The following is a 21,297-nucleotide window of genomic DNA, read 5'->3' on the forward strand; positions in this document are numbered from 1 at the left end:
GACCGCCGAACGGGCGGGGCTCTGGCGGCGGCACGCCCAGATCCCGCGGAGGACACGCCCCCATTAGACCACGCCCTCGCGGAGGGCCGCACCCCTGGGAAGTGTAGACTGCGCTTGGAGATCCTCCAGGCCTGATTCGTCGTACCCTCCGCCTGTTGCTCTCCACGTTTAGTCCCATCCGGCTGCTAGAAGCTGAGGTCTGATTGTGTTGACGGCTCAGCCCCTAAAACATGCGACGTCTGCTGCCCCCACCCCTACTGCAAACTTCAGAATCCACACCCTGGCCTTCAAGCCACGCATCTAGCGCTCACCTTGCCTCCTCTCGCCTGGGGCCCTTCGCAGTCTTGCTTCCCAGCCAAGGCCCTCTACACGTCCCTCTCCAGCAAGCAGTGGCAGAATGGGCCTCTTGCTCCTCTGACTCCTGTAAGGACGGCCTTACTGAAATAACAGGAAAATACCTAATCCTGTAATTGTCTCATAAGAACTAAAAATCAATCTTGAGCTCTCCCTACTCATTCTGTTTCTGTCCCAAACTAGCAGGCAACCTGCTGGGGCTCTGTTTTCACAAACACCTGAAAAGAGCCCAGAAAGGAAACGTGACTCTTTCTCCTTACATTTGCCTCGAAGAGTTCCTGAGATGCTAAGGGACAGATAGTAGGGGGGTAAAAAAACCCTATCTCAGGGACAAAATCACATCCCCTGTGATAGGCCTTGACGTCTCTCAACTGCCTGCTAATTACTTCACAACAATTACTATTTTTCTTTGTCCCCCTAAAAGCAGCAAACCACTTGGCCTGGTGCTGGCATCTTCCTTCTCTTTCTTTGGGATGCCACACCATCAATCTGCTGTCTTCCCCTCCTTCTCTCTCTCTCATTCTCTCTGTCCTTCTAAAGGATAAAATTAATTTTACTTATATATCCTCATCTCTGTGTGAGAAATCTTTCGCCACCTGCGCTGTGAGCACCTACCAGGTTTTCCACCCTGACAACTCCTGCCCTCCAGCGCTTTGTAGCTTTCTTTTATTTTAGCATCTTTCTCTCTCTCTCTCTCTCTCTCTCTCTCTCACACACACACACACACACACACACACACACACACACACACACAAAGTATATTCAGTGAATTTGTTGATTAGATGGGTAGCTTGATGGACAGGGCCCCAGAGGCAGCGTGGGAGACAGCCACATTCCTCCCAGGCTCACTAACCCACTCTGCTCAAACCCTCACTGTCCTGGTCTCCATGGCACCCAGTTCCTGGGTCACATTTCCTCCTCCACCCTCAGCACAGGCTCAGGCTGTGCCTGGCTCCCAGTGTTAGGGTGGAAAGCTTTAGTAGGTGCTCAGGGCGCAGGTGGAGAAATATTTCTCACTCAGAGATTAAGATATAAAAGTAAAATTTATTTTATCCTTTAGAAGGACAGAGAGAATGAGAGAGAGAGAAGGGGAGGAAGAGAGCAGAGAGACAGTGTGGCATCCCAAAGAAAGAGAAGGGGTGCCAGCAGCAAGGCCAAATGCTTGCTGATTTTAAGGGGGATGAAGAGAAAAAAATAGTGATGCTGTCAGCTGATAACAAAAGCCGGGCAGCAGATAGATAACAAAACTGCAAGGATGTCAAATTCCAAAAGATGGTTTCCTGCCTTCCATGGAGAAGGGATTATCACAGGAGATGTGACTCTCCTCTTGAGATATGGTTGAGGCTGTAGCTCATTCTGCTGTTTACTCAGGAACTCTGTAAAAGCAGATTCTCAAAAAAGAAAAAAAATTTTTTTTGAAGGAGAGAGATTTACATCTCTTTTCCGTCCATTAAGCTTTCTTTAGAAGTTGTGCAAAACAGAACCCCTGCAGGGTACCTGTTAGTGAGACAACTCATAGGATTGATCTTTCACCGTTACAGGGTAAACTGTAGGATTAGGTATTTTCCTATGTGGGATTATGTATTTTCCTGTTGTTTTTGCAAGGCCGCCCCTTTCACCCAGGCTGCAGTTCCTTGGGCCCCAAGCCTGCAACCCCTATCTGCCAGGGACAGGGCTGGCTTCATGGGTGAACAGCCGCCCTATGCAGTCACAATGGGCCCTATGCTTGGAAGAATCCTGTACTTGGTTTAATGCTCTGCTGTTGTCCTCCTGAAATTATGAATAATTTTTTAACAAGGGATCCTGCATTTTCATTTTGCACTGCACCCTGCAAATTATGTAGCTGGTCCTGGCCAGAGACCTCAGAGGTCATTCACTCCGATCCCCTCCATATTTCAAATGATGCAGGTTGACTTCCAGGTCCAGCTCTCTTCATAGGATGGCAAATTATGCTTTAATCATTACTTCACTCTCCTGGCAATGGCAGACCATGCAATCTACACCAGCTGTCTTTCCTGGGTGAGGAAGCAGGAAGGAGAATGGAGCCCTCTAACCTGGGGATTTACCCCACCTCCCAAGCCAATGACCAATGGATACAAGGTACAAAAAGCTGGTTCAACTCTGCAGTGTGGTTTATGCCTCAGAGTCCTTTCCCTGTGGATCAGGCCAAGGCCAGGCTGAGATTCTGTCCCTGCTCAGCATTTTTCCTTTCCCTTCCTGTTTCAATCCTTCTTTTACAGGTTTCTCTTAAAGTACATTTCCAAAAAAAAAAAAAAGTCACCTCATGCCTCAGAGCCTCTCGGGCTCTGCTTCTAAGACACAGGTTTAACTTTAGGATCTTTCTCAACACAGAGCACCACATTCTCAAAATAGTAAGTCCCACCACTTGCTGTATCACAAACTTATTTTGGGCAAGGCACTCAGGCCCTCTGGTGACAAGATAGTCCCCAGAACCATTCCAGCTCAAATCTGCCCCACCAAACTCCCTTGTCCATCTGCCAAGCCAATCCCAGCAGGGAGAGAGTTGGACCACAGGACAGAACTGAACCACATCCCAAAGGAAAAGCACTTAGAACTGCTCTGGTCTCTTTAATTTTATTATAGGACATGTTAGGGACAGGGGAAGGAAGTGGCACAGGGGTGACAAGAGGGCAGCCTTGAGACATGGTGGGGGCCAGGCTGAGGCATCAGGGGAAGATTCATTCTGAAACCCCAAGCAATCAGCACCTTACACGGGTGGAAGTGGAGTCGCCCCTCGTCCCTCCGGAGCAACAGCGGCAGGGCCCGCTGGGGCAGGGAGGCTCCTGTGCCCTCCCTCCTGCAAGGGGCACGGAAGCACCGGCCCCCGCAGGACACAGCACTGGCTGGGCTCGCTGGCTCATGCCCCCCAGGTCTGGAGATCAGAGGGGAACCAGAGGCTCCAGTTTGAGGCTTTCCTTCCCACCCCAGGACAACAAGCAGGGAGAGGGGTGGGGGTGCAGTGCCAAACACAACGCCCCCAAGTCAAGACACAGGCTGGGGAGTCACATGTGGGTTTGCATCTCCACTCTGCCACTCTGAGTGACCTCAGGCAAGTCACTTCACTTCCCTGAGACTCAAGTTTCTTCATCTGCAAAATGGGAACAATGAACAGCATCCACGTCACAGGCTTATTGTGGGGACTAAGTAAGAAAATACACGTAGTGTTAGAAGGTCCTCGGACAGAGACGGTGCTTGATGACTGGCTGCTCTTCTAGTTGACACAGAATTAAGAACAAGCCTGGCGTGAGAAAGGCTCAGCGGATGTTCCCACGGCAGCAGGGAACCGGGCAGATGGGAGGCCTGGCGAGCGAGCCAGCACGTGGCTCCCTTCCTTCTCCCTCTGCGGGGAGACGGGCGAACAGCGAGCCCTGGTGGGGCGAGGGTCGGGGAGGACTGGGTGTAGGGGCAGGCCTGCCTTCAGGGCCTTAATGACAGAAGTCCAAGGGCACCTCGTGGGCCTGAGTGGAGGGCAGGATGGAGCTGCCCTCTGAGTACACTGGGGGTACACTGATCCTCTGAGGACTGTTTTCAAAAAGCTGGAAGAGGAGAAGGAAGGGGGGATACGTCTTCCCGTGTGGCAACTGCAAGGACATCAAGCTGGGTCCATCTAGGATTTCAGACCCAGCCATCATGGGGCTGCTGCCGGGGGAAGCCATTGCCCCCTTCTTTCTCCGTGGCACAGGAATTATAAAAATACCTACAAACTGTGAGAAAGGCCATGTAAAAACACTTTTCTGCATGTATAAAAAAGAGACTGGCGTGGTCAGTGGCTCAGGATGTGGACCAAAGCCCCAGAGTGGCTGAGGAGAGTCAGCGGCAGGTCTGGGGCAGCCCCGGGCGCCAGCCAGGCTGTGTTCTTTGGCTGGGCGTCCTCCCACGGGTCAGGGTCCGGGACAGGCGGTGGGAGTGCCCTGGGCCTCAGGGAGCCCTCGGTGGACCCCCTGGCTAAAGGCGGAGCCTGCTTTACGGCGCACTTCCCAGACCGGGGCCCCCAGCAAGTCCTGAACTCGGTGCTGGGTCCCAGCGCCGGGTGAGTGGGGTGGTCTGGGGAGCAGCATGATCTCCACTTCCGAAGGAGGGTCTGCCCAGAGGCTGCAGAAGGCTGTCGCCGGCTGAGACTACCCCAGCTGGGGACATCAGGCACAGGAGGGCAGCCTGGGTACCGCCAGGAAAGAAGGCTCTAGACAAACAGGAGTGCTGCCCTGGCTTCCTGATGTTTTGGGAGCGGGGCAAAGGCAAGCAGAGAGCGGCGGCCCTGTCTTCCCAGCCCACTCCTCTCTCCTGCTCTTTGCTTCGCAAGGGCCTGGACTATGCGACTGGCAGGTGACATCCAGGGAGATCACCCAGACCCCGATTTGGGACAGGTTCCCGAGCAGCTTCTGGAGCCAGATGGGTAAGAAAGGCCAATGGTGGCAGCCAGAGCTAGAGGCTGATCCACCTGCTCAGCCCGGGCACCCCCTGTCTACCACCACCGTGGGGCAAAGCTAGGATGGCCACCCTCAGTTGACCTCGGACTCCACAAGGCAGCCTATCAGTGGGGCGGGGGAGGGCAGAGTCTGAAGTGTGACATGGGCCCGTCCATGACACCCCCAGCAGGGTCTCTAGGGCTGGAGCAGGGGCAGGCCGCGCCGGAGTCCCTCCTTCAAGAACTGCATGTAGGTGGCTGTGGACGGGTCTTCAAAGGTGGACGAGAAGCTGAAGACGTTGTTCTCGACGTCCTCGGGCTTCATGGAGGTGATGTCCAGGAAGTAGTTGGCGTTGATGTGGTGGACCTGGGAGAAGGGCTGGGTGAGGGGAGCGGGGCTGGGGGTCCCCCAGGCTCCCTGTGCCCTCTGCCCTGCGGCTGCTCGTGCTGTCTCGAGAGAAGCAGCCACTCTCGAGCCTTGGCGTCCTTGCTCCGAGGCAGCTGACAGGCAGGCAGTGCTGCCGTGAACGCTCACCAGAACCCGACCCCAGGGTTGCCTCTGGGGCCCCCCGACTCGGGAGCTTCCCCCACCCTGTCCACTAGGCGAAAACCCAACTCCTTCCAACATCCTTTTCCTCTACCCCTCTGCCCGCTGCCCCCCAAAATGACTTCTCTCTCCTCTGTTCCTGTGACCCCTGAACTCCATACCCACTTCTGTCAACATGCCCACACACGGACAGCCTGATCCCCATCTGTCCCCGCTTCAGGAGCGAGCTCCTTAGGGCAGAGCTGCATCTTTATCTTTGTGCAAAGAGCCTGGCACAGAGCGGGTGCCCGGGACAGGAACAGATGAGTCAGTGGGCAAACGCACCAACAGGCGAGCGGGGGACTGCGTGTCAAAGTCCCCAGGCAGAGTCCTGTCTGCCCATCTCCGTGACCCCAGGTCCTGGGCTGGCTCGGGCACGGGAGCCAGTGGAGGTGAGCGAGGGGCCTGGCCCTGCCCTCCAGGCCGCTCCTCCCGGTTCCCCGATACCGTGTCATCACCCTGAGCCCGGGACAGCAGAAGCCTCCTGCCGGCGCCCCTGCCTCTGCACAAGCCCTTGCTGGACACCTCTCCCGTGCCAGCCCCAGCCCCAGCTCCTGGACTGCTCCCGCCCCGAGACCCTGAGGAAGACCCTCAGGGGCAGGCCTAGGTTCAAAACCAGCTGCATTTCTTAATTGTCTGCAGCTTTTGCCAAGTCTGAACCTTTTTGAGTCCCACGTCCATTGTTTGTAAAGTGGGCGTTTGTGATCATCCAGCTCCCAAAGCTACTGAGGCCCCAGTGAGTGGCATGTAAGAGACCCATAGGGAGAGACGGGGTCTTGAGCCCTGGTCCTCTCTGTCCCAAGGCCTGGCTCCTCCCTCCCCTTCCCTCCCAGGGCTGGCTGCCATGTTCCGAGGTGAGCCTTTCCTTCCGGGCCACGTTTCCGTCCACAGAGCCTGTCTGTGTCACGTGGGGATGTGTGGGCCGTGCTACTGGACTACGCTCACTGCTGCACAGTCCCGAAGCACAACTCCCACATCACGATTCCTATTTAGAGACGCGATAACCGAGGCTCAACAGGGTTAGGAGACCAGCTGGGGACTTCACAGCCAGGAAGTGTCAGAGCAGAGCTGAAGCCCAGCGCGGCCTGCATGTCCAGGCCTGGCTTAATGCTCCCGGGGCCTTGGCGCCTGGCCCGGGTGGGGTCGGTGGGGGGCCTACCACAGTGCCATTGGGCAGGCAGATCATCATCTCCACGGGGAAGCTGTACTTCTCCAGGTGCAGGCCGGCCAGCTTCTTGTGGGACACGTTCTCCTGGTTGTTCTGCGGGGACAGTTGGCACACTCCTGATGCCTCGGCCCCCGCACTGCCCTGGCTCTCCCGCAGGGCTGTTCCTGCCCACCTGCCCACTCACCTGCAGGTCCTCCAGCTCCTTCACGAGGGACCAGGTGCTGATGAAGCTCTCATTAAGGAGGGCGAGGATGGGCGAACTTTCCAGGACTGTCTCCCGGAGAGTTCGCCCCGAACCTGTTCAGGGAGAGGAAAACACCAGAAGGGTGAGGGGCCCCCACGTGTCTTACTAGGAATTTCAACCAGCAATAATCTTGCTCTGGGTAAACCTTCTGTGCTGGAGAATGGTCTCTGCACTCAGGTGAAATAACAGATTCAAAGAACCTGCCATAGATAGAGTAGGTGCTGAATAGATGATGGCTGGAATTAGTATCAATAATATTCCGGCATCCTGGGCTGAGATTTGGGGTAGGGGTTCTATCCATCCCAGGGACTTGCAGCCAGCGACAACTTCTTAAATCCACTTAACTCTCTGTGCCCCAGGGCCTTTGCACAGACTGTTCCTTTACCCAGACACTCTTCCTCCTGTCACTTGGCAAACTCCTACTCATCCTTCAGAGTCTCAGCTTAAATGTCACTTTCTCCAGGAAGACTTCCCTGATCCCCCAGTTGTACACTCTTGTGCCACTCTGGCTTGTACTTATTCATTTGATGTCTGCCTTTTGCACTACATTAGGTGCTCCCTGAGGGCAGGGACCCTTCTGACATCCCTCCTCATTGTGGACACCAGCACCTGGCCTCTTACTATGCAGGTTTGTTGATTGACTGAGTGAGGACAGGGGCATTGTGTTGTTTTTTGTCTTTTTTGAGACAGAGTCTCACTCTGTTCCCCAGGCTAGAGTGCCGTGGCGTCAGCCTAGCTCACAGCAACCTCAAACTCCTGGGCTCAAGCAATCCTTCTGCCTCAGCCTCCTGAGTAGCTGGGACTACATGCATGTGCCATCATGCCTGGCTAATTTTTTTTCTACATATGTATTTTTAGCTGTCCAGATCATTTCTTTCTATTTTTGTTTTTAGTAGAGATGGGGTCTCACTCTGGCTCAGGCTGGTCTCGAACTCCTGAGCTCAAACGATCCACCCACCTCAGCCTCCCAGAGTGCTAGGATTACAGGCGTGAGCCACCGCGCCCGGCCTAGCGGCATTGTTTTACTCACCTTTGTACCCACTGCTGGACACCCAAAGAACTTTGCATTTAGCTGGTCTTTGGTGAATTTTCCCATTAAGGTCACGCAATCCCAGCCTCTGGCACTGTTTTTTTTTTCCTTTTTATTAAAATTATTTTAAGTAGCCATGCTGAGCATGTAGGCACTATTCTCTCTCTCACTTGTGGATAACCCTTTACAGAGTACCAGGCCCTTTCGTGGCCATGACCACCACTCTGGGAGGGAAGCACGTTATCCCCTTTTACTGTAGACAAAACTGAGGTTCAGGAAGGGGAAGTTACTTGGTCAAGGTTACCAAGTTGGAAAGGGCTGAGTTTGAGCCCAGTCTTCCTGGGCCCTTTCTTCTGTATCCAGTAGCTTCTTCTGGGCTCAGCACAGAACCCCCCAAGACCCCACCCCACGCCCCTGCCGAGTGGTCCCAAGTCTGTCATTGCTCCAACAGGACAGTCCTGTTGGTCTCAGAGCCTCCTGTACCCCACAAGGTGTGGCGTTCCCCCCTTTCCCTCAGAACCGGCCGGGCCCCTCACCTCAGCAGGACTGGTCATCCAGGGCCCCCCACAGCAGGATCGAGTGCACCAGCTTGTTCTCAGCCTGGGCTCGGTCGAAGGCCTCGGCGAACGGCAGGTAGGTGACCTGGGGCCAAGCCGAGACAGTGAAGTTACTGTGTGCGGCTGGGTCCCATCGGGCCACGAGTGTGTGGTGAGTGTGTGTGTGTGTGTACACGTATGTTTGTGTGTGTGTGTGTGTGAGTGTGTGAAGGGGGTGATGCTGAGGTGGGGGACACCTCCTCCAAGCGCTGGGTGGCAGAGGGGAGGACCAGTGGGCACAGGCTGCGGCAGCCGCGGCAGCAAGCCCTGCAGGTGCTCAGCGCCCGTGCCCACCTGCTGCTCCACAGCCCCGGCCTCAGCCCCCGGAGCCCAGCTCTGGCCTTCACCCCTGCCTGGCCTCACCTTCTTGAAGGGATACATGGCCACCTCCAGGCGCCGGGCGGCCTCCTCCCAGCTCAGCTCCTGCTGCCACTCGATCTCCTCAAACACGAACTGGAGGGGCTCACCCGAGGGCAGGCGGCTGTCGATCACGTTCCCATCTTCGTCCAGGATCACGGAGGGCACCGAGGGGCCCGCGGCCTCCAGCTCCATCTGGGCCAGAGGTCAGCAGTGAGGGACGTCTCAGATGGGCAAGAAGCATCAAAGGGTCCTGAGAGGCCCTTGAGGATGCCCCACTCATTGTAGAGGTGGGAGGTGGGGGCCCAGGGAAGGGGAGAGCCCTGCAGCTGGGCCTACCTGGGTGGGAACTGCCTGCGTGCTCACCTGGGGTATGTAGCCGATGTCCACCTCCATGTTGCTGCTTTCACTGGCCCCGTACAGCCACTCCATGTCCACATTCAGGGACCTGGGGACGGCCAGGGCAGAGCAACAGCATCATCAAAGCCCGTTAACCAGGTCAGACTTTATCTTCCTTAACACACACAACTGTCCCCATTTTATGGATGAGAACACCGAGGCTTTGCGAGGTAAATCCACATCCTCAGAGCCACCAGGATTCTGGCTGCAGAGCCTGGGCTCTTGCCCCTCCCCAGGCCGCCTCTTCTAACGCACTGGAACCACATCGCCCTCCACTGGCCCAGCTCCTCCAGCTCATAAAGGGCTGTCACAGCCACTCTCACATACTGCCCACGACCCTTCGAGGCAGAGAGATGGTCAGTGCCTCGCCGCAGGACACAGAGTGTGCAGCAGTGAGAGCCGGGCAGGACACAGAGTGTGGCAGCAGTGAGAGCCAGGCACTGCTGTCCCTGTGGCCTCCTCTGCTCCGTCTCCAGCCTCCAGGACAGCAGGTGTCTGGCCTGATCGGTGCGCTCTGCAGATCCGCCACACGGGGGAGCCCCAGGACTGACGACCACCCACGGCCACTGTAGGCAGAGCAGGACAGGCGCGCTGGGAGCCCTCAGAGCGGGTGAGCAGCCCCCACGGCCTCTCCTTCTGTCCTATCTAGTCTGGGGGCCCCCTCCCCATCTCCCACCCCAACAACCCTGGGGGGGAGGCAGGTGTGCCTCTGTCCCCAGGCTGTCTAGACCATCATTCCCTCCTGCTCCTTGGGTGAAACAGGCCAGGAGTTAGTCTCCCATCTGGCAGATGGGGAAACTGAGGCCCAGGGAGGGCCAGGGCTTTGCCCACAGCCATGCAGCTCATTGGTACATGGCTGAGATTTAACCATGGGCCTCCTGGCTGCCAGCCCAGGTCTTGTCCCTGTACAGGGGTCACTCAGGCCCACTAGGCGGCCACTTGCTATTAGGGAAGAATCTGGAAAAATGTGAAGCCACAGCCTCCTGGGTCCCCTGCTCTGCTGACAGGCGGCTAACCCTGAGCAGGTGAGGCAGACAGGCAGGTGGCGGGCACAGAGCTGTCCCAGAAGCCCCTCCAGGGCTCCATGGCTGTGGGGGGCCCACTCTCCGGCCTTTGCATGTGCTGTTCCCTCTGCCTGGCTAAGCCCTCTCACCCCCAGGTCTCTGCTTAGATGCCACTTCCTCTGGGAAGCCTTCCTGGACCCTGACCAGCCAGGTCCCTGCCCACCTGCTGGTGTCCCCTTGGCATGAGCAGGCTGTGGGTATGTGTGTCTGGGGTCTGTCAGCAGCATGAGGTGGGGAGGCAGCAGCTTCAGGGAGGGACTGCTGGCTGCTCACTGGGTCCCAGGCACGGAGGGAGGGCCAGGCCCACACAGTGCCTGGGAGACGCTGGCTGGATGGTGGGGTGACCCCCGGCCCGCCCTATGCCGCCTCCTCCTGGGTAGGCTCCCAGCTGGCTCCGGGGGCTCCTGCTTCTGAGCTCCTGGAGCTGGGGACAGGACACATTGTGGCAGGGTGCCGAGGCCGGGCCAGGCCAAAGTTTTCACCTGTGGTTGGGCACGAAGAGCCGGAAGTCACGGACGTGGGTGGCATCTTTGGAGAGGATGATGTGGCCGGTGAACTGGCCAGGGGAGAACCAAAAGGGGAAGTCGGGCGGCTCGCTGAGCTGGAACTCGGCGTGGATCCTGCAGCGAAGGGCATCTGCTGGGCCAGAGCCGCCACCGTCTCCCCCAAAGCCTGGGGATCCCTGGCCAGACTCCCGCGTGGGTGAGAGGGCAGGGCAGGGAGGAAGGGGTGCGTGGGCCGGGGAGCAGGCGCGGGGCCCTCCAAGTGCTGCTCATCCTTCAAGCCCAGCCTGGAAGCCTTGCTTTGACCCTCCCCCGAGTTCCCACAGCTTCTAGCCAGTGTGCATGACCCGGTGTCCCTGCCTCCTTCTGTGTGGATGACACAATCACGGCCACCAGCCCCCTGCGAAGCACAGCTTTTCTCACTGAATTCTCATGTGCCCTAGGAGGATACACTGATGAGGAAACTGAGGCTCAGACAGCCAAAGCCGCCTGCTCGAGACCACAGGCCGGGAAGTGGTGGACTTGGGGGCCTCAAGCCGGGCCCTCCCTCCCACCCAGTGCGGTACCCTTTGTGCTGCCCTGAAGTCCCCGGCCCGGCTGCAGGACCCTCACCGGAACATCACGGTGTAGTAGAAGTTGCTGATGGCTGTCAGGCAGGCCACGGCCCCCTGAGGGGCAAAGCGGGTCTTGACGAAGGGCCGAGGGTGGAACATGCTCAGGAGCCGGTGGATGATGACCTGGGGGACAGAGTGCAGACCGGGCTGGCTTGCGGGGCCCTGCTGAGCCTGGGCGGGGGTGGCGCGTGTCCAGAGGACAGCAGGTGGGGTGGGCCTGGCACAGGGAGGGCCCATCACGCCACCCTCACCTCCTTGCCCTTGGGTGGCGGCGGGTAGAAGCGGTTGTTGGACAAATAGCCGGTGAAGACGCTCAGCTCGCTGGGGATGATCCACCAGGGCTCGCCCAGCTCCTGGCCCGGAGGGGGAAGGAAGGGCTGGAAGTGGCGCGTGGCGAACACTGCACTTGGCGAGGCTGCGGTTGTCCAGTTGCGGAGGCCGGACAGGGCGAGGCGGGAGACCTGGGGCAGGGAAAGCCGAAGCTCTGGGGCAGCGAGAACCACGATTCTGGGGTCCCCCTGTCTCATGTGTGTGGGGAGGTCTCCCCTGAGCCCTGAGCCAGCCCACAGGCCAAGGAAGCAGAGTGACCCTGGAGAGGCTCCTGCCCTGGTGACAGTCACAAGCTTGGAAACATCTTGCCAGACAGTGGCTCATCTCACTCTCTCCAGCCCCCGCCCGAGAAGCAGATCCTCATTGGCCCACCCAGGTGCAGTTCCCCCCAGAGCAGCCTGCTCCAGGGCAGGGAGCTGAGGGAGGGGGCAGGGGGCCACCCAGGACTGGGGGTGGTGGGGCTCTGGGCCTCACATGGTCCTGCCTCCATCCTTGGCTTAGCCAGCAGACCAACCGCGATGCCCCAGCTTCCTGACCCCTCTACCAGCCTTGCTCCTCGCCCCCTAACCCCTCTCTGCTCCTGGGGCCAGTGCGCTCAGAGGCTGGGTCTGGAACGAAGTCTGGGGAGGGGGCAGGTAATCATGTTGTGGGTGAGGTCTCTAGGGTCAAGGATGAGACCACAGAGGAGGGGAAGGACGGCCACCCCCAGAGAGCCTCAGGAGCAGCCGCCCCGCGCTCGCCGGGCACTGTGGGCCAAAGGCCTTCCCTCAGCCTGCGTCCTCCTCCATGACCGCCTCGCCTCTGTCTGGTGAGCTGATGGGCAGGAGGGACGCGGCTCCGAAACCGTGGAGCTGTCCAGGCTCAGTCCCCCTTCCCCACTCAGGCTTGGTGGGAGGAGGGAGTGGGAGGACGGGTGTGCAGGGCGTGCCCTCTGAGAGGGATTTAACAGGCAGGCTCAGAGCCCACCCCACCGGGTCCTGCTCACACGAGGGAGGGCCAGGGCTGGCAGTGCTGCTCCTGCCCTGTCCCCTGTGGGTGCACGTGTGCCCCTGGCACCTGCCCGTACTGTTCTTGCTGCTCGGTGCAGGACTCCTCTGCTTGGACAAGCCCGTCACCGCCAAACCCATCTCTACCCCAGACCTTTCCGTGGAAGGTCAAACCTGAGTTTCCAGCCACTTACTAGACTCTCCTCTGGACGTCCCCCGGGCACCTCGACTTCACCACGTCCAAACTGACCTCATTCTCTCCCCAGCAGGCACCCCCACGCACCTGGTCACCAGCCAGAAGCCGGAGTCCTCCCCGACTCCTCCCCACCCCCACTTCCCATCGCAGCCACGCCCTTTCCCTCCAGCACCACTGCGCCCTCTGGGAACTGCTCTTCCTGCCTCCATTTCTCCCCTGCTACCCCCTGACCCCCCTGCCGGCCTGGGAAGCCCAGATCTGATGAGGAAACTTTAAAACTCCGCGATGGTATCCTACTGCTGCAGGACAATGGCCAAAGGCCGGCAGCTTCTCTCCCAGCCCCACCAACCGCGCTGCCCCCGCACGTGTCCCTCGTGACCAGGGTCCCACCAAGCCAGCAGTCTGGCCTGGCTCACTGGGCTGGCACTTCCTGCCTTCGGGCCTATGTTCCTGTGAAGTGGCCTTTCGGCTGAGGCGGTATGGGCCGGGCAAAGAGAGACAGAGGCCCTGGCTGAGGGAACAGCACGTGAGAAAGCTCCGGCTGGAAGACAGCGTGATCTGGAAGGAAGGCAGCCGTCCGATGTGGTTGGGACAGGGAAGCCGAGAGGCGAGGGCAGGAGCGCACGAGGCAGGCAGGGTCTCAGGTGCCTTCGTCCGTCCGTGATGGGCTGCAGACCTTCCCCAAGGGGCTTGGGCGGGGGTGGCGGGCAGCAAGGATAGCATTTGCCCACCTCCTACCCCCACCTCCTCAGGATCCTTCCCCACCCTACAGCCTCCACCAGGGACCAAATCCCAGGTCTAGCTCCTCTGAGTTCAGCAGAGCACCAGTCGGGTGCCCGTGCCAGAGGCCTGGGGGAAAGGTGGCCGTGCAGAAAGTCACGATCGTCACAGGGGAGGCAGCCGCATTCACAGGGTCTACCCCGCACTTGCATTTCCTCCCCTCAGAACCCTCCTGCCCCTGCGGTCAGCCCGGCTGAGCCCCCCTCGCCCTGCAGCCTGTCAGATGTCACTCTCTCCAGGAAGCCCTCCCAGATCCCCCCATCTGGGGTGAAGCTGACGTTTCTGTCTCGTGCTGCCCTGCAGACTGTGTGCCTGGACAGCAGGGATAGCCTCACACCCACTTGGGCCCTAGGGCCTGGCATGGGCCCGGCTTGATGGGCACACAGAGGGACGCAGACAGAGGAAGGACAGAGGAACAGGGCACAGACCCGCCCTCAGGAGGCGAGTGCTCGAAGGCGATCCTGCTCTCTGTGGGCCCACCCATGGGCCACCCCACCCTGAACTTACCCCGAGGAAGCCATCTTTGCTCTTGGTCATGGTCTCCAGGAGCAGAGGCTGGAATCGGGCTTCTATGGTGAGCGTCTCCTCACTGGGATCCGGGGGCAGCCCCTCCTCCTCGTAGCTGGCTGCAGGCGTTGACCCTGTGAGACACAGATTACTAGAGAGGCCTTGTCCCCTGTCCCCTGCCCCCTGCCCCCTGCCCCGTGGCTGCAGGCCCTGCCCTCTCTCAGGACATCCACACCAGCTGGCAATTAAGGGAGCCAGGTTTGGAGCCCAGACAATGGCTAACAATCACCAAAGGGACAACCAATGCATCACATTTTAGTTTTACAATAGCCCCGGGAGGCAGATTACAACATTATTACCAACTCATTTTACAAAGGAGGAAGTGGAGGCTCAGAGAAGTGACATCACTTCCCCAAAGTCACACAGCTAGGTAATGGGGAGTCAGGATTCAAACCCAGGCCTGTTTCACTCTACACCCACGATTAACCATGCCCCTATCTGGGTCTCCTGGGACTGAGAGGGACCCAGTCAAGGGAATCCGAATAATGAACCAAAGCAAGAAGCAGACTCAGGCTGTCTGCGGTGTCACAGAGCACGGGTTTGGGAGAGAAGGGGACCCGCCTGTCTCTGCTTTTCTGGGTAGCTCACTGCCCTGTCTGGATAGGAAGGGGCCTGCTGAACTTGATGTCTCAGATCTCTTCCTGCTCAGAAATCTGACAATCTGTCATCTTTCAAGTGTGGAGGTAGCCACTGCGAAGGTTTAAGGGAGAAATGAAGCCCATTTCAAAAGGGATGACTAATAGACACCGATAACGGAATAAAGGGGTAGGTCTCGTGCTGTCTGCCCCCCACAGCAGGATCCAGGTGTGGAGACGACACCTGGCGTGTGTAGACTGGCTGGCTGGCGAGCTGAACGGATGCATTAGAAGCTGCTCTCAACCAGGCTGTCCTCAGAATCACCCAGGACGGCTCTTTAAGCTACAGATGCCCGGAACCCTCCACAGACCTACTGAATCGCAATCTTAAAGGACCAGAGTCAGGAAACTACCCTTTCAATTAGCGCTCTGCAGCTGCTCCCAGGCAAATCCCTATTCTAAAGGTTCACTGCTACTTCTGCATGTGTAAGTCTATGCAGGAAAACTTGCAAAACACCACTCTGGAAATCTGAGAGGAAGGGGGCAACAGGAGTGTGCAGGGTTATAAGTCTGCCTTGCCTATTCAATTATCTTACTGGCATTACAGATAATTATTAATAATAACACTCAACATTTTATAGCCCTTTGGCTTCCTAATAAAAAGTTTTATTTCCTGACATACAGGTAACATTTGCTCAATACAGGCAATTTGTAAAACGTTTAAGGTGCAAGGCAGAAAATTAAACACATTCATAACTCTACCAAATAGAACTGTTTGCCTCTATTTCCTGCTTGGATATGATTTTTCCGCCCTTTGATTTCTCAAAACTTGGTCCACTTTTGCACTCATAGCCTCGAGGCAATAAAGGGATCCTTTTCCCCTGATGGAGAAAAAGATTTATGTGAAAAAAATTTCAAGTGCCCCCAAGCCCAGCAAGCTTTGCTAACATGTCATTATGAGGGAACTCTCTGTCTCTGGCCATAAACACACAAAGAGGTGGCTGTGCTAATGTGCAGAGAAGTGTATGCAAATAAGAGGTAAAAGCAAAGCCGTGGGGGCTGACCTGTTCACCCACCCATCTGCTCTCCCAACAGAACTGCCTGCCACTGAGTGAGACACTGACACACGCGGATACATATCCCTCCAGCGATGAGCAGTTTTCATCTGACCTTCCTTCTCTAGCAGCGACCACAGGTCCCTGGGTTACCCACCCCACCCCTGAAATACAGACGGCCCGTCACCACCTTTGGTGCTCATGCAGTGGAGAGCAGCTGGCCTCTCCTCCTGCCTTTCCCATCCATTGACTGACTTGTGCCACACAATCTGGGTAACAAGTAGGTGCCTGAGATTGTAAGTTCGAGGATGTCATGGGAAGTAGGAGGGAAATGGACATAGAGTTGGGGTGGGGAGACAGTAAGAGAAACATTTTATAATTCATTAGAATGTTTCAAGCCTTCACATTTACCAAAACACAAACAAACAAACAAACAAACAAAACCCCACTGATTACAACTAGGCAAAATGAATAGCAAGAATGGGACAGGGCCAGTGCGGTGGCTCACGCCTGTAATCCTAGCACTTTGGGAGGCCAAGATGGGAAGATTGCTTGAGGTCAGGAGTTCAAGACCCCATCTCTACAAAAAATTTTAAAAATTAGCTGGGCATGGTGGTGCACGCCTGTAGACCCAGCTAGTTGGGAGGCTGAGGCAGGAGGATCACTTGAGCCCAGGAGTTTGACGTTGCTGTGAGCTATGATGATGCCACTGCATTCTAGCCCAGGTAACATAGTGAGACCCTGTCTAAAAAAAAAATAAAAAAAAGAATGGGACAGGATTCTGACAGCAGCTAAGTTTCAGATGTAGTAGTAATTGAATATCTGCTTCATATTGGTCCCTTTGCAGGGATTGGATTTTCTCTCATCCTCAAACCTGTGAGATGGTGCAGGACCCTGGAGTAGAATGCCCAGGTTCTAACCCTGGCTCCCCACCTTTCTAGCTTGGGCAAGTTGGTGAACCTGCCTGTGCCTTTGTCTCCCAAACTATAAACACAGGGATCACGACGGTGTCCGTCTCACAGGGCTATTGTGAGGTTTGAGGAAGACACCCACAGGAAGTGCTTAAAGTGATGGCCAAGGAACGTTAACTAGTATGGTTATGCACAAACGAGGGGAAAATGGACTCAGGGGTGCTGAAGCTGCACCCAAGCCAACAGCTAGAAAGTGTTAGAACGGGGAGGAGCCCAGGCCAGAGAGACCCATGATCTTCCCTCTGCCCCAGCCACCAGCCTCTCCTGGTACCTGTCAGCTTCTCAGCAATGGGCTTGAACTCCTCGGGGCTGATGTACATATCCTGGTCAGTGTCCAAGGAAGAAAAGAGGAAAAGGCCTTCTGTCCCCAGGGCCTTCAGCGCAGATTCCTGCTTGGGAGGAAGGGACCTGGGCTGAGCTCCGAATGCCAGCGTCTCTCTGTCCCCAAACAGGCAGCTGCTTCCTGATGGAGCAGTTCCCACCACCATCTTCCTGAGCTCTCTCCATACTTCCTGGTCCATCTGAACAAATGTCACCCCTGAACTGCCCCAGAGACCCCAGTCCCCCTTGCAGACCCTCCTGGTCCCTGCTTCGCCTGATGTCTGCTCTCTAAGCCCCCTCCCAGCCTGTCCCCTCCCAGTCTCCCCATGCCCTTCTGTCCTACCTCTTGCACCCACTGTCCTCTCCTGTCTCCCCTCCCCACTGTCCCAGGGCTCCCTGGTCCCCCCAGATTCTCCCAGTCCCAGCTGCACTCTACGACTTTGTCTGGGTCCGCTGTCCAGGTCGGCTCTCTGGACTGCGCCCCTCCAGTCTGTCCCGGCCTCTGCCTCACACTGGCCAGTCCCTCTGCCTCCTCTCCATCAGTCCTTCCAAGTCCCCCTCTGCCCCTCCCTCCCATCCCCCTGCCGACCCCACCCCCACCCCCTCACCCAGGCCCCCTCCCCCCTCCATCCCCCACCACACTCCGGGTCCCCCGCGTCCCCGCCCGGCCCGCCGGGCCCTGACCTGCCGCGCAGCCGCCTGGGCCTCGGCGTGGCGGGCGCAGGCCCGGACGGCGGCGGCGGCGGCGGCGGCCAGCAGGGCTCCGAGCAGCGCCAGGGTGCGGGCGCGGCGGCGCGGCGGCTCGGCGGGGCCGGGGCCGGGGCCGGGGCTGGGGCCGCGCCGCCCGCGCTCGCCCGGCCGGGCCCGGCCCATGGCGGCGGCTCGCGGCGGCTCCCGGGCGGCCCCAGACGCGACTCGCGGCCGGCGCGGGCGGGGCCGGGGGCGGGGCGGCCGAGGGCCCGGGCGGGGTCCGCCCCGGGGGGCTGCGCGGACCCGGGCGGCGCCGGGCGCGGGGGCTGGCGCGCCTCCTTCCTGTTCCGCGGTTTCCCAGACCTAACCCCGGCCCTGCGCCCGTCGCCTCCGGCCTGGGCGCTGGGACAAAGAAGGGGCTGGGGCCGAGCGCGCACGGGGCCCCGCGTCCCGCGGGTCCTGCGGGGAAGGCGCCGCAGCGGGCACCGAGGCCTCACGTCCGCCTCCGTGGGCAGGTGTGAGGGAGGCCCGCCGAGGGGCACTCACCTGCCGTCCTTACCCCACCAGTTTGCTAACATTTCTTCAGTCATCCACAACAAGAAAAATAAAAAGAAATTCCTTCCCGTCGCCGTCCAGTTGGAGGGCCACCTCTGCAGAGTCCTGTTACGGAGAGCCACCTTGCTCCAGGCACAGGTGGTCCAGCCCCCAAACCTGCGACTCCTGGGCCGCATGTCCTCATCTACAGGGAGGAGTGGGAAGGGGCCCTCCCGGGGTGTGGTGAGGCTGCAGAGGTTACCAAACACCCTCCCTCTGCAGGAGGGATCCTTTTGGAGAACACCACTTGCAGGCTTGGTGAGGGGCCTCCGGAAGGAGGCGGGTGGAGTTTGAGGAAATATTTTCATACCTGTCAATCCCCGGGAGCCTTGGTTCCTTGGGGGTCCCCTCCCAGTATCAAGGCCCCTAGGAGCCCCAGGGACGGCTCCGTCTGCACTTTCCCAGGACAGGGCGGCAACTGCAGGGGTCTCTAGACAGGAGCTCTGAGCCCAGGGAGTGAGCAGTGCCGGCCCTTGCAGATGCCCCCACCGCCAGTGCTTGTGCACCTACCTGTCGGGTCTCGGGAGCTGGGGGATCTGATGGGTGCTGTGCGCTAGACTTGGACTTGGGTGATTTATGACGTTGTCTCATTTTGTTCTAAAGCTGCCTGGTGAGGTAAGGATTGCTTGCCTGAGCTCTGGCACCCAGGTACCCAGGTCTGTCTGAGTCCAAATCTCCTGCCATCCTGCCTCTCAGGCCTCCCAGGGATGGCCCAGCTGACTGAGTTGGGGGCAGGAGGTTTGTCTCTATGGCCAACTCTTTCCTTTTCCTTTTCTTTTCTTTCTTTCTTTCTTTCTTTTTTTTTTTTGAGACAGAGTCTCACTCTGTTGCCTGGGCTAGAGTGCCGTGGCGTCAGCCTAGCTCACAGCAACCTCAAACTCCTGGGCTCAAGCAATCCTCCTGCCCCAGCCTCCTAAGTAGCTGGGGCTACAGGAACGTGCCTCCATGCCTAGCTATTTTTTTTCTATTTTTAATAGAGATGGGGTCTCGCTCTCGCTCAGGCTGGTCTCAAACTCCTGACCTCAAGCGATCCTCCTGGCTTGGCCTCCTAAGAATGCTGGGATTACAGATATAAGCATGTGAGCCACTGTGCCTGGTCTACAAATGGTAGTTTCTTTCTTTCTTTCTTTTTTTTTTTTTTTTTGAGACAGAGTCTCACTCTGTTGCCAGGGCTACAGTGCCGTGGCATCAGCCTAGCTCACAGCAACCTCAACTCCTGGGCTCAAGTGATCCTCCTGCCTCCCGAGTAGCTGGGACTACAGGCGCATGTCACCACGCCCAGCTAATTTTTCTGTTTTTAGTAGAGACGGGGTCTTGCTCTTGCTCAGGCTGGTCTCAAACTCCTGACCTCAAGCAATCCTCCTGCCTCAGCCTCCCATTATAGGCATGAGCCACCTCACCTGGCCTCAACGGCCAATTCTGCCCTTTGGTAGCCAGTGATGACAGCATCATGCAGGCAGGGCCCTGTCTTCCCAGCGCCGCGCAGGGCTTGGCACATAGTGAGCACTCTGCTGTCTGTTGGATGAATGACTCCCAGGGACCTTCCAGGGTTGTGGGCTCGACCCAGGCCTTGCCCTGTGCTCTGGCCTCATGTCCTCAGAGCAACCCACTGAGGGCCTGACATCTGGTGTTGGCTTCCAAAGGTTTCCAACTGTGTCACTTCCAAGTCATTATTGCTAATGTTTGGGGGCACCCTGCATAGGACAAATGCTATTAGAAAACCAAATTCTGTTCTATCAGGAAGCAAACTAACAGAGCACAGTGCAGGTTAGGAGGGCAAGATTGATGAGCTGAGGCCCCTGGAAAATAAACAAGGGAAGTTTTCTTTGCCAGTTTACTTTTATTTTACACTTGCTTTTTGTTAAAGACACAGATGCCCCGCCTTCTCTGCTGCCCAGCCCTGAAGAGGGGGGCTGCTGGGGCTTGCTGGGGTGAGGGTGCCTCTCAAAGCTCCGGAGGGTGCAGAGCAGGGTGGGTTTATGAGACTTGGCTCAGGTCAGTGAGGCTCTGGGAAGAGGACAGTCCTGAGGCCTGGAGTCCAGCTTTGAGGAGAAGCAGCTCTGGCCACTGGCAGTGGGGCAGCGCCAGGCTCCTGCTGCTGGGTACCCTTCCCAGGAGGGCTTGTCTCCAAACCAAGACCCTGGGCACTGCAGGGCCTTGGGAGATTGGGCCAGTGGGCAGTTCTGGCCAGGGGTGGCCCTACAGAATGCCTTTGGCACCTTTTTTTCTGGCTCCCCGAGTGGGCAAGGGTGGCATTTGGGAACCGGCAGAAGATGGAAACCACAGCAAGGTAAGTGATGCATTGGCCACGACCTTGAGGATCTCAGAGGTTAGCAGGGAACTCATTCATCGGGTCAACACATATTTATTGAGGGTCTACTATGCTTTGTGCTGGAGATCAGGGGTCCATCAGAGAACAAAGCAGACTTTCTGCTGTTCTAGACGCGTCAGTGGACACCTCCTCCCGGGGTAAGTGCTCTGAGGGAGGGCTGTGCGCAGAGGAGGGTCTCCCGACTGTCAGGACTCAGAAGAGGCTTCACAGAGCAGAGATCTGGCCAGACCTTGAGTTCAGGAGGCTGCCAGTCACAGTAGCCAGGGAAGAACATTCTAGGGGGTGGGAATGGCAGAGGCAAAGGTCCAGTGGCATGAAACTTGCTGGAGTGTCCATGGCTTTTTCTCTCTCACACACACAAACCCCTGCCCGCCCTCTGGCAGCACCCTCTCTCCTGCCGCCTGTCTCCCTGGGGCACACTCGCTCCTGCAGGGGGCGCTGCTGCTCTCCAGGGAGTAAAATCCAGTTAGGGTTTTCCACTCCGGCTTTACCGGGGACAGGCTGAAGCCAGGGAGAGGCCCACGTGGCTCTATTTTTTGTGTTTCTCTTCATCTGGGAC

General features: G+C 57.8%; 1 protein-coding gene across 1 annotated transcript; it reads right to left on the reverse strand.

Annotated features, from left to right (window-relative positions):
• Window positions 1-2,933: 2,933 nt before the first annotated feature.
• Window positions 2,934-18,012, reverse strand: SELENON (selenoprotein N). The gene is made up of 12 exons (XM_045545938.1): window positions 17,807-18,012; window positions 17,073-17,190; window positions 14,141-14,274; window positions 11,593-11,802; window positions 11,340-11,464; window positions 10,707-10,844; window positions 9,128-9,209; window positions 8,768-8,956; window positions 8,345-8,450; window positions 6,719-6,831; window positions 6,526-6,627; window positions 2,934-5,147 (listed from the first exon to the last, which is right to left on the reverse strand). Exons 1-12 carry the CDS (start codon window positions 17,993-17,995, stop codon window positions 4,977-4,979), a joined length of 1,677 nt encoding a protein of 558 aa, XP_045401894.1. The 5' UTR covers window positions 17,996-18,012; the 3' UTR covers window positions 2,934-4,976.
• Between the last annotated feature and the right edge of the window lie 3,285 nt (window positions 18,013-21,297).

This window comes from Lemur catta, chromosome 3 (assembly GCF_020740605.2).
Source record: "Lemur catta isolate mLemCat1 chromosome 3, mLemCat1.pri, whole genome shotgun sequence".
Lineage (NCBI taxonomy): Eukaryota > Metazoa > Chordata > Mammalia > Primates > Lemuridae > Lemur > Lemur catta.